Source organism: Anas acuta, chromosome 6, assembly GCF_963932015.1.
Source record: "Anas acuta chromosome 6, bAnaAcu1.1, whole genome shotgun sequence".
In the NCBI taxonomy this organism is placed as follows: Eukaryota; Metazoa; Chordata; class Aves; order Anseriformes; family Anatidae; genus Anas; species Anas acuta.
This window is the reverse complement of record NC_088984.1, coordinates 5,879,420-5,892,233: the sequence shown is the minus strand read 5'-3', so window position 1 is coordinate 5,892,233 and position 12,814 is coordinate 5,879,420. Positions and strand designations below refer to the sequence as shown.

Sequence of the window (12,814 nt, the reverse complement as noted above, 5' to 3'; positions counted from 1 at the left end):
AAGTTGAACGTGTCACCCATCTTGCTCTTCTCACACAGCACGAACTTTCCATTCCTTTCCTCAAGTAGCTCCATCATATGTGACAAGCACTAGAAAACTCTTTACTGTTTTATAAGTAAATTCCTGTATGTTCTGCCTTGGCTTCTGATCTTTCAACAAACATGTCTGACCATCTGCTCCCAATGTTCTTGTTAGCCTCTCTTTGGGTAGGCAGAAGTTGGTTGTTGCACCAAACTATTTCTCTAGTTGCCTTCCCAGAAGCAAGTTCTGACTCAACCTCACAATTTTAAGATGTTAGAGAAGGCTGTTGACTTCTAAATAGCACAATTTGTAGCTACAGGTCAAAATTGCTATTAGATAGCCATTATGTAGGCTGGTTGAATATAACTAGAATATGGGAGAAGTGTTTGTTTATTTTCTAAAATGCACTAGGCCTAAAAAGTATTGCATTTATTGTGTACTACGTTTCCATGTACAGATTTGGTGATAAATTAAGCTGCATGTTGACCCATCTAACTGTGGTTTGGGCTTGATCCAGCTGTGCTAAATTTTCACGCACTTGCTCTTCACACATTAAAGAAGAAAATATCATGGCATGAGCTGATCTTGAGAAATCTGCACAGCAGTGTTCACCTTATTTTCTCCCTATCTGTAAGACATAATTCACAAGCAAACCTACACAGTCAAAACAGCCCAGTTCACTTTTGGGAATGCCTTTTAGGTATGTTTAGAGAACATAGAATTAAAATGTGAGCTGCTGCTAGGGACAGGGACAGGGACAGGGACAGGGACAGGGACAGGGACAGGGACATGTCAGAGTGCCAGGCTCCTGGCTTTAGTTCCAGACCATGGAGTTTTTTTTGAGCTCACCATCATCATTAACAGAGTAGATATTAACTTTTAGCATGGTACATATATTACCACACTTTGTCAAAATGTAACATTTAATCTATACTCACATATTGCAATTAGTGTTCAGGAATAAAAGAACAAGGGAAATACCAAACCCTTAATTAATCTCTATTGTCAGTTATCTACATTTTCCAGTGCGGGTGAGAACTGCATCTTTTTTTAACAGCTGAGTGGGATCTTAACACAGCTGTTAAGTTGACATCACTTGTGAATATAAACTTCTTCTCAGTAACTGCTTATGTGCATTGTGCTGACTGAAAAATAAGCCACCATGCTGTTTGGATGGTAATGGGCCTCCAGGCTTCCTTTACTTGATGAAGCAGATCTCTCTGCCAGGTCATTAGGGGAGTACATAATGAAATTAACGTATCAACATCCCTGGATTTAGTGCTAGAGAAACATCTCCCTGTCTGGGATCCTCTCTCACTTTGTACCTCCACTCTTCTACGAAGTCTTCCTCGGGCACATTGTTCAAGTCGTTGTGACTGATCCCATCAAAGAGGCCACACAAACCTCTGGTGCTGTTGAAGTCACTGCTCGGCGTCCTTACCGTCAAGCCCATTCCCCACTCGCTCACATCAGCTCGAACAAATGCTCCCGAAGGGAACAAGATCTGAAGAGGCAGAAAAAAAATCAGTGAATTGAAGCCATTATAAGGCTTTTTATGCAATAAAAAATGTCCCTTTTTATAAACAAAGATATCAAGGTAAGACATTGGCAATGTCAGTGGTAATTTAAGATCACTTAGATGCACCATAAATATTTATATGTGCTATTATTTAGCTTGCTTTCAAATTTTACGGTGCTACTGTCTGACAATGTTACATAAATATAAAACTGCACGAGTACTTTCTTTTTAAATTAATAATTACATTCATTGAAGTTTTCCCACTGGTAAGTTACCAGCTAATTTTTGAAGCAACTTCCATGACAATAAGACTACCCTTGTGTCTTTGCCTGGGAAATCATTTCTTTTAGATAAACTGCCAAGTCTGAAAAACAGCTTTCTTCCCTCTGAAAAATCGTTTCATTTTCCAAGGCTGGATTACCCGGAAAATGATTGTGTTTTAAAGTGGATAAAGCAATTTTCTCATTAAAGTACTTCTGGTAGGCTTACACTGACCTTTAAAAGAAAAAAAATCTTGAGGGTAAGACAAAGAACTAGCTGTGTGGATAATGGATTTTTCAGATTGGTGGTCCAAACAAAAAAAAAAAAAAAAAAAAAAAAGAATAAATCTGTTCAACTGAAACGTATTTTTGTTTGTTTGTTTTATTTTTCTAGGTAAAAAGAAAATGATTGTGAAACTGATCCATGCCAAGAGTGGGAGCGAGAGCACTCTATCCTGATAAGTAATCTTACTATTTTGTTTGATCCAAAATTAAACATTTTCTGATATTTTTAAAAAGTACATTAAATAGTTGGAAACTTCTCATTACAGTAATTTCAAAATAATTATCTTACTTTTTTTAAGTCACCCCTGGCTGAGAATAATTGATTCAACCTACTAATGCCCATTGCTTTCTTTCTCATTGTTTTTTAGGTCCCTTATAATATCTTCCAAACCAAATCTATTCATGCTTGTGAGAAGTGTTTAACTTAAATTTGTATTTCTGTTTTGGAATCCAACCTTTGCATTTTGCAATAAATAACACTCTTGTCCATTTTAGCTTCACAGTCCTCATTTCAACAAGGAGAATACTTTTTGTGGAAGCCTGTGCATGCCCTCCTGGTCCAGTTGAGACAAGCAGCAGAGTTCTGCTGACAAAAAGAGCTCTGGACACTGTACAGTCAACACAAGCCCTCTGTGTTTTGACTGGGGCAATCAAAACATGCTTTAAAAAATAAATAAATAAATAAATAAATAAAAAGCATTAGCTTTGGTGAATAATGAAAATCATCAGGTAAAACCAGCTCTCAGAGTACATCAAGAAGGTCTTGGTTGTACCTCCACCTTGGCTATAAGTTTCATTTATAAGTAACATTTTTTTTTAATTTTTTTAAGGGGATGATGAGAAAACTCCAATGACTTGATGATTTGATTACTTTTATTTATTTATTTATTGTGGTTGTTTAATAAATAGATCAGGAGGACTGCAGTTGACATAGTGGTGGGTAGCATTTGGTTTCCTCCTTCAGATAAACATGTGCCTTCTAATTAAATGCTTTACTACCAGGAGGAGCATCTCCCACAAGGCTGTCTATAAAATCCTTGCTGTCAGGACTGAATGAGCTGTTTCAGCCTTCTGTACTGCATGGATGGATATTTCCAGGTGTGGATTTCTTTTCAGAGGGCTGTAACCCTTCCTTTCCTGCTGCTCCTGGGCAAGGCAAGCCATCTGCCACAAAGGACCTACCAGCAGCCCAGGTTTTCCTAAATCACGTGGATGTAACATTGCTGACTGGGACTGTGAAGAAGATTTTTTTGAGACCTAAGCTTAGAGCAATAGGTAGTGACAGGCTGCTGAAAGCTGCTACAGAAAGGTGTAACAGCCTCATTCCAAGCAGCAGCCTTGAATGATGCAGGAGAACCAGCTCCTATCCTGTGCAAGGCTGATGAAGGACAAATGCTGAGCAAATTGAGGTGCACTGCTCACAGTGGTGCCATCAGGGACCATATTCATTGCCTACAATTCCTACAGATTCCCATTCAGATCAGGTAAGGATTCTTATTCACGGCCTGGAGGTGTCCTATTTTATTTTAAACACAAAGGAAATCAGTGAAATTTACACAAGGTGTAAATGAGGATAGGGATTCCTTGCTACAATTATGCTAGTAATAAAACAGTAATTATATTGCATTCAGTTGCAAAATGAAATGACAGCTTGCTTCCTGCTTTTTCTCTATTCTATAATTAACAGATTTTCAATTACTACCTCATCAAGATCTTTTCCAAGTGAGATCACAAGGACAGCCAAACACAGGCACTCCCTGGCATTGTTCTGGCTCTGCTGTGGACCTATCTTCACCCAAAATGTCTCCTGGCAATAAATCTCGATGACAAAAGTTTAGGATAAAATTATCTTCTTGGACGTAATTTGTGCCTCTTCTTCTCTCCAACCCCACTGGTGCAGCCTGCTCTTATTCTTCCAGTGATTTCACTGGATTAGTGTGGATAAATGATATCTATGCAAAATTTGTAATGGCCATATAATTTTTTAGGCAAATACTTTAAATTACAGCAAATGTTGCACATTTGGAGCCCATTTCCATGGCTTCTGGGGGCTATCTGTATCTGGCTAACATTGTCTTTTTCTTACACTGTAAAACTACATTATTCTGCTATCTGTGATCTTTCCTTGAATATTTATATCAGAAAGATCTGCAAAGAAATTTGCTTTATGTGATGTGGTTAGGTAGTACCCAGCACAAGTGAACTGAGAGTGGCTCGCCAATAAGTAAGCAACAATATTGGCACTTGGATATGTCTCTAAGAAATTTCCAGAGATATTTGTTTTGTTTTCTCTCGCAGTTGGTTAAACCAACACTTCAACCCGCTTCTTCCCTGCATCTCATTTTTTTTGGTACATTTTGCTGCAGGCACTTCTCATGCCTTCAGATAGATACTTTTGCAGCAACTTCATTAATAATTCAGAAATATTAAACTGGCATTTTTAAGAACAGCAACAAGAGTACTCAAACATCCACGTACTGTGATTTTTCTCCCTCCGTAGGCCTTTAGGATTTTGACCTGTGGCGATGCCCCAGTGCTGCGGATGGCGAGCTGTGGCCTAGTTTCCTGAGAATGGCCATTGCAGGAGTCCAGCATGACGACGTCGTCCCCCTCTCGCGCAGCCACCCCACAGTTGCAGGCCGTGGCGGAGCGGAGGCCTCCACAGTCCCACTGCCGAACGTGCACTTCGAACGCCCGCGATGTGCTCTGGCACAAAAGGAAGGTGCCGATTTTGTAATTATCATAACGCCTAAATGATGACAAACAAAACCAGGATTTAGAGACCCAATGCATCCACCCAGAGTGACTGTCTGTGCCCCTCCGGCATCGTGGCTGGCTTGGAAGAAGGGGAAGATCCAGGTGCGGGGAAGCATTTCTCCAGCACCATAAGCAAGCTGTAGCTGTCACCATTATTAGCTGGGAGTGCAAAAGAATTCATGTGAAAACCTGGTTGCTGTCTGCAAGCTGCTGCTATGGCAACGGGCATGGATAAAAAGGATAAACATTTGATAAAAGCAAACGGGAAGAAGTCCCTGCCTCCAGGCCTTAATAAATATGTTTTGGTTCTAACTGGATGCTTTACAGCATGATATTCTTCAAAGCAAAATCAGTGCTCAGATAACCTCTTCTGTGACTAATCACCAACTTTTACAAGTCTGACTGTGGCTAGGCAAATATTTCATGTGAAAAACTGGGCTTCTACTGAAAACCCATTAAAACAAAGTTGGTTCCTCCCCAACAACTTCATAGTAAGCATAACTTCTGCTCTAAATGGATCGTCAATCAGAGCACTGCTGTGTGTGGAACAATTTGGAACTCCCATTCTTCTCTGTACAAAAAATCCTTGCTCCATGTGAGGCCACGGGCAAAATAATTTTGGATGTGTTTCCCCTGGCCAAGGCCAGATCCAAATCCTCATGACCACAGAACGCTAGTAGGTTTTCCAAACTAGGGACCTGCAAAATCCTCCTCCTCTACTTGTTCAGGTCTTTCTCCTCATACCAGAGCAGATTTAATTTAATTTATATATTTATTTATTTATACTCTAGTTTATTTCCTGATGTATAAAGTTAAAGAAAGCAGTAGCTGCATATTTTATATATGTTGCTGGAGATTTCTGCATACAAGCCAGCAGCTAACATCTTTAAAAGCAGTGGATTCTTCTTCCTTTACAGGCACTGCATTTATTTTTAAACATGATTTTTAGGAAATTAAGCATAATGGAAACTAAGCCATAAGCTTATAATAATAAGCATTATTGTTTTCTACAGTAAAAAGGAAAATGCAAAACGGAACATACAAAAAAATAAAATCAACCACTAAACTAAGTAACAGGATTATTTTTAAGCAGTGTCATAAAAACATCAATGTTTTTGCAGTCTGTTAATGTGTTCTATACAGACGAGAAAATAATTTGTTTCATTTTGGCTCAAGAACAAAGAAATTTTAATATGTATATATCTGCATTTTATTTCTCTCCAGAATAAAATCCATAGAAAAATATGTAGCTTAAAACACAGCAAGAATTTAAACTCCAACTGCTTTTCTCTGCAAGAAACCACATTTGACATTATACTTCATCTTAAAAAAACTTAGTGAAGTTGGCCATAAAACGATATAATTTTGAATGCTTTTGTCTCATCTTATTTTCTAATCAGGTACATAAATCCTAAGTGTGCTGTGCAGATGCTGCTGCTTAGACTGATTAGAACTAAGGACAACAGAAAAAAAAAAAAAAGTTAGTCTCTTAACATCAAGAACTAACTCTGTTTGGACCTTTACACAGGGAAGACTGAGGAGCCAGGAAATTTAATGAGAGTCACCTTCCACAGTTCCCTTCAAGAGACCTTTCAACAGGAAGAGCCTAGCAGGAAAGGTTTTTAGAGAGGCTGATGGAACATAATGCCTCAAAATGGCTGTATCCAGACTAATCAGGTGTGTCTGGTAAATAAGACTGTATTAGCATGCACATATAAATATCATTCCAGCAATGGGAGTTTAATAAGCACTGCTTAATAAGCGTTGACAGTGGACTGAATCCAGCTCTCTTGGAAGTCACTTAGCGTCCTTCAATTAAGTCATGACATAGATTGCATGGCATATAACAAACAGTAACGTGTCTAAATTGAAGCTTTCAGCTGCCTTTGAATTACACGAATGGGTAATTGAATGTAATCAGGTAAATTTTTGTGATGTTTATACAACTGTAATTGTGATAATGATTCTTTGGACAACATTTGAGAAATCAGATTGCAGCCTTGTGAAACTAAAAGCACAAAGGAATGTTACTGGGGCTCTTGCAAGAGGGAGCTCTGCATATTCTTTGTGAACAGAAACTACAAACTGTGTCAGAATTGCTCTCCATTGTAAATTACCCCATTCTGCTTCCCTGTCTATGGCAATGAGTGTAGTGGATGTAAAGTATGTACTCTCCCCATGTATGTATTTGGGTTGTTTTTCAAGGACTGCATCAAATTCTTGTCCCAGCGTGAAGTCATAGCTCAAGTTGTGCTCTAAATGTGAGAATTATAAAATGCTCGTAAGTCTTTTGATATGACAATAAGATGCTATAGGAATCATTTCTCTTAGTTCATGATAAAAGAGGGACAGAAGGAAATAGAAAAATCCTCACTTCCAGTAACGTTAAAATAACTAATGCAATGTGCTTAATATTCACCAAGCTACCTTTTTTATTAAATTTTATTATTCACTAATTATTGTGACTGTTCCTACAGTTTTTCTATCACAGTTCTGTCACCAAATCATTTATTTTTCTTGTGTTCCTCTGGGCTCCCTCCTTCCTTATGAGTAAAAACTCTTTTATACTATTTGTGACCCTAGGACGAAGCAGGTGATGCTGAAGGATGTCCTCTGGTTTCAGAGTACTCATTACTAAGGAGCAGCTCTGTTATTCTCAAAGAGTAAAGCTGCTGGGTTATGTTCAGCAGCCAGTGTATGCTTGGGGATGTGTAAATTTCTACAGACTATCAAGAAAGTACAGCCCTCTGGGAGGGGTGCTCATGCCCAGGACTTAGTTGTGGGCTGCCGTGATGAATGCCATTAAAACCAACCACAAGCATGAAGTTTTGCAAGCTGGGGATTTTGTCACTCTGCAGGAAATAGTGCCATTCCCCCTGCAATAATATTGATGGATGGATTGATGTAAATTTTTGAGAAAGCTCAAAAAAAAAAAGGAAAATAACGTGAATGATATATATAGTTCACCAATCAAGAAGTATTTCCCTTTTTATATTTTACCTTAAAAGGATATTCTCCACATTTAGTTTTAAGCTAATACTTCATGTTTAAGAACCTACAATTTATGTCATGAAAAGCTTTTATATTTATAATGTGCCATAACTAATAATGAGGGGTATACTTTTGCTTTACCAGGCTTTCACATTTGTTTAATTTAGAAGCTACTTTGCTATAAAAGGAAGAGCTCTCTCTGGATTTTAGCTAGTATAATTAATGCCGTTTTACATCGATGCACCAATATACATAAATTGATTGTGCTTACGCTGTAAAATACAACACATTCTTCTTTGATTTTCAGTCACTTCTTTTGGTCAAAAGACTAGAATGATTACAAGATAAATATTTCTACAGAAACATTAGCCAGAGGCATAGCAAAGGGGAGTGCTATCATTAAAGTGTGTTAGGTATTTCAGTTATATAAAGAACAATGAGCTACCTCAGACATAATGGGAGTTCACTATGTCAAATTAAACAAACAAACAAATTAATTAATTAATAAAAACACATTGAAATTGAAAATATATCTATAGAAGTTACAAAAGGAAGTATTATTGTGAAATCTCACAAAATAACTTACAATTTAGAAGTGACCATAGGAAAATTTTGCTGCCAAAAAGCACATCAATATCTTCTGGTCTTTTGTTTTTCATACCAATTTTCATTTTTTTCCACTTTAAAGCTGCTAAATAAACTATTTATATATTTTTTTTCAAGTTAAGCTTAACTTAACTTACAAAGTTAAACTAAATTTTAATGAGCATTGTTTTTCATTTAAGTTTTCTATTTTTCTGTCTGCTTTCATGCTTGTTTGTCTCCATTGTGTATTTTTTCTTCTTTTCACCATTTTTAGTAGGAAAGTGAAAAAAGGTAAGCAAATCTAAGAAAGGTAGGAGTGTGTTTACGTGCATGCTTATTTGCATAGAAAACACTCCTACTGTTTTGCTCTTGGCAATGCTCCCCATCTTCAGACTTTCTTTTGCTTTCCTTATGACAGTTCTTTATACAGCCATCCGCAGGACTCCACGGAGAGAGGATGGAAAATGCACCACAGGGACAATTGACTACTACCTGTCCACAGCAGCTCTGCCTACAACATTTTGACCTTAGAGGCTGCTGTATCCTGGTAAGCTGACCTACAGGATTCTAGATAAAGTGGTGGAACAAATTGATTTCTTTGAGTTATATTGCTTAATGGATGCTCTTCTGTTGATCTCAGAGGTAGTTTTGGTAGTTTCTTTATTAAGCTTTGTTTGCTGCCATCTTTGTAGCCATGCAGAGATGAGAAAAGGGTGTTTTCAATGTTTCCTCTCTCCCCTGTGTACTGTTCTTACCTGACCTGTGTCTACTGATCACTTAGAGGTGATATAGCTCCTGATGCTGAAAAGCATCCATTCATCCTATTTACCTATTGCTTCCTAGTCCCTAGGAGAAGTTTCTCTCTCTCTCTCTCTTTTTTTTTTTTTTTATTATTTTATTTTATTTTATCTTCCTTTGTTCAACAGTTGACAATCTGCAATCTGCAAATTGGTCTGAAACATTTTTATTTATTTATTTATTTATTTATTTATTTTTATTGTAGAACTCTAATATGGCTTCTTGTGTCCACAGTTTGTGCAATTATTCCATATTCACAGTACCAAATGCACCCCACATTTCAAATACAGTTTCCCACCACATACCCTTTCATGAAACAGGGAAATGCTTCTATTCCATAACTCTGTGTCTACATCTGTGTCTACCTTTATCTATAGGCTGTAGGTTTGTATCAATAGACACACAGGAACTGCATTCCCCACTCCTTATATACAGAGCTTTAAAATCATTTGATAATATGTTAAAGTTTTTTTGGATAGGCAGACAGAGAAGTTGCTTAACTGACATCTAATAGTGTAGCGTAATCATTACAATAATTGAAAGAGAAATTATTTACAATAATAAATGGGAATATAAGTAGAAGTAATGGGACTGTGAAATGATGGGTAAGAAACTTGGCTGAATATCAAATGATATATCTTAGTGAAATAACCTGGTTATTGAGATGGCAAAAGCCCCATCACTTGGCTCATTTAAAGCTATACTGGACAGAGCAGTAATGAATGCCCACAGCAAAGAAACGTGAGGTTACCAAGGGGCCAGGTATTCCTGGGACTTTTCTGTTTCAGAGTTGTGTGACTCAGAGGCATGGTGCCACAGAAGGACAGGCATTTCCAAACTGCTTGTGTTTAAATGGAATTGTAAATTGCTTAGAATTAGAAGTATTTCCATGTGCTGTAAGTAACAGAGCTCCAAAATGAGTTACTGAAGTAAAATTTCTCTGTTTTATTTTAGACCTTTTGCCCGTGGAAGCTATGTAAAATTGTTCTACGTGGCTTATAGTATTCCCCCATTCCAAAAAGCCATTTTCAGTAATTTATGGCTTCCTAAATACAACAAGCTGTCAGGTCCCTGTCCAGCCTTGGCCCTAAATCAGAACAGAATATTTTAAAACATAAATGTACAAAGAGTTTTTAAATAATATTCTGATCTCATGTAATATACAGATTTGAAATAATGGTGAATACCAAGAGGCACATAAATGTCCGTGTACCACTTGTTCTTCCCCATTTTCTTTATACTGAGAAGCCAAACTTGCACGAAATAAGCGCTTGAACACATTGGAGATGGCATACAGCAAAAGGAGGAGGAAGACTAGAAAGTCCCAGGTGTGCAGAGCTAAACTCCTAGCTCAGACTACCCAGTTTATGCAACATCTTTATTTGAGGCAGATGTGTAGCCTTTAACAGAGCCACTGCCTTTCTCACTCATTTCATCGAGAGATTTCTGCAGTTTTGACGTCATTTCAGAGTTCATGTTCTGACAAATATATGCTTCTGCCTCCAGAGCATGCTGGATTGAAATTGGGGCATTAGGATACCGAAATTAGAATATCACGCCTGCCGAGCCCCTGTGGACGCTATGCTCATAAAGTCATTATCTGTGCCATTAGGAGGTTAACGGCGGAATGACAAAACTGGAATGTGATCTGAAATATTAGTAACTTTACTTCAAACATGTCAAATGTAAACTTTAAAAACTGTCTGTTTTGTTTCATAGCTAGGGGAGAGTGCAGGTTTTCAAACATAAAGATACCATGTTTGGATCACTAAGTTTTTAAGCAACTTATGTAGGAGGACATCTGGACACTAGAGGAGGATGAACAACTTCAGTTTTGCAATATTTTTGCATACTTTCCCTGACATTTGCCACTCATAATTTCTGGACTTCTTTTGCCTGAGACAGCAGAACCATTCTTATCATGTTGTGATTATGGTTATAAGGTGTATATGGTTGTGATTATGACTGTCAGCTCCATTCAGATATATAGCCATGAGTAAACCAGACCTGGAAGTAGATAGGAGAATGCAAGAGCATATTTGGGCTGAATGAATTTGTGTCAGGTATTACTAACTGTCAGGAACAACACGGGCTATTTGCACAAGATGTGCTTCTACAGGGACAAGATGGCTCACCTGGGTGGAACTGGGGTGTCTCTAACACCACGCCACATGACATAGAAACCCTCTCAAAGTCATTAACGATGGTTTTGTTTGAAGCAAATTTTGGAGTCTGACCTTGAGCTTGTAAAAATAATTCCCTCTCAAAACCATTGCAGGTTCAAAATCAATCCTTTTCCCATCCTTTTGTTAAAATGAATATAAACAGCTGGAAGGAAAACATGTATGTTACTGAGGCACTACATTAATCATTATAAGCAAACTAGTACAATGCTTTTTTGGTATTCTAATGTAAAGCCAAATGCATGCTATATCCAGAAACTGAAAACTGCAGTAATCGAGCCAAATTATTTCAAAGTAGAATACTCACCATCCATCAAATGTGATAATGTGTGGATCAGTGAAAGAGTAGCAGTTCCCTGTTGGGAGGTCTCGAACTGTGACCTAGTTAAAATGAAATGCGTAATGAATACAGTCTACACAGCAGTTTTTCTTCATTACCGCTCCTCACAAAACATTAGGGGCAGGATTCATGTGTCAAGTACAAACTAAAATCTGACTTCTAAAACATAATTGTGAATGGGTACAAAATAGGCTTTGCTTTCAAACAACTGAGTTTAATCCCATGCAATATGGGAGTTCAAAGTGCTTCTATTCTACCAGATGTAATGCACTGTCTAGCTGGTAAAAAGCAAACCTTTTGTATTAAACTTCTTTGCTAAGAAGTAGATCATTCACTGAAATTATCAAGAGAGTAGAGTGCTCATTAAATTGTACTAATTTTAATGCCTTAAGGATTGTATAAGGTATGCTGTAATTAAGTAGCATTAGCATATTTTAGCAGTAGTCACTGTCTGTCCCCTAGCTTGACCTTAAATTTCCTGATACAGCATGTGAATGTCTGATTTGTAAATTTTATGTGAACATTATCAATTGGGTACTGGTGACAAGGACACAAATTAAGCTGGTGGAGCTGTCTGCTTTTGGCACATGAATGAAAAAGGAAAGGATTTACTAGAGCAACAAGGATCATCAGCTTTGGCTCTTGGTTACTTGGAAATAAACCAGGTCACAGACAAGGTCTAAGACTCCGGTGACCTGCAAGGAGCAGATATACCTGTGAAAGCCAGAAGTCATGAAACCCTCTTGGAAGTTGCAAGAACTGAATCTCAGGCCCTGCTGGGCCTGTACTTCCTCTGCCTCTCAAGATAGTTCCTTGTCATGGCTGTGTACTCTGCTATCCAACCCTCAGAAATGCAAGACTGGGGTGTGCAGCGATTTGCAATACAAAGGGCTCCCAGTCACACTGGTGGGCATGATGAAGTATTATGATTTTCCCATATCCAGCCTGCAGGGCTGATTTCTTGGCCAGGGCTGTTAATTCCTTGCGTGCTTTTTGCCCATGAGAAATCCAAAGGTGCAATTCAGTTAGTTCTGCCACCATCTGCAGAGCAGGGAAGAAGAATGACCACTATATC

The 12,814-nt window shown here is 38.0% G+C and overlaps 1 protein-coding gene and 1 long non-coding RNA gene across 12 annotated transcripts in view; one reads left to right on the top strand and one right to left on the bottom strand.

The window, feature by feature from the left end:
* The window catches only part of LOC137858810 (von Willebrand factor D and EGF domain-containing protein-like), a 176,281-nt gene that overhangs the window by 99,614 nt on the left and 63,853 nt on the right, over nucleotides 1-12,814 (bottom strand). For all 7 annotated transcript variants that reach the window (XR_011098020.1, XM_068687112.1, XM_068687110.1 and 4 more), the window contains 3 exons: nucleotides 11,707-11,780; nucleotides 4,564-4,834; nucleotides 1,347-1,525 (listed from right to left, as the gene is read on the bottom strand). Coding sequence is in view for 6 of the 7 variants with exons in the window: in XM_068687112.1 (XP_068543213.1) it covers nucleotides 1,347-1,525; nucleotides 4,564-4,834; nucleotides 11,707-11,780 (524 nt within the window). In the remaining variant the exon portion in view is untranslated. The remainder of the gene's footprint in view (nucleotides 1-1,346; nucleotides 1,526-4,563; nucleotides 4,835-11,706; nucleotides 11,781-12,814) is intronic.
* Nucleotides 1-12,814, top strand: part of LOC137858811 (uncharacterized) — a 196,268-nt gene that overhangs the window by 167,564 nt on the left and 15,890 nt on the right. For 4 of the 5 annotated variants that reach the window (XR_011098023.1, XR_011098022.1, XR_011098026.1 and 1 more), the window contains 4 exons: nucleotides 2,195-3,569; nucleotides 3,773-6,242; nucleotides 6,371-6,519; nucleotides 8,837-8,965. This is a non-coding gene — a long non-coding RNA (uncharacterized lncRNA). The remainder of the gene's footprint in view (nucleotides 1-2,194; nucleotides 3,570-3,772; nucleotides 6,243-6,370; nucleotides 6,520-8,836; nucleotides 8,966-12,814) is intronic. The other variant, XR_011098024.1, reaches the window with a different exon arrangement.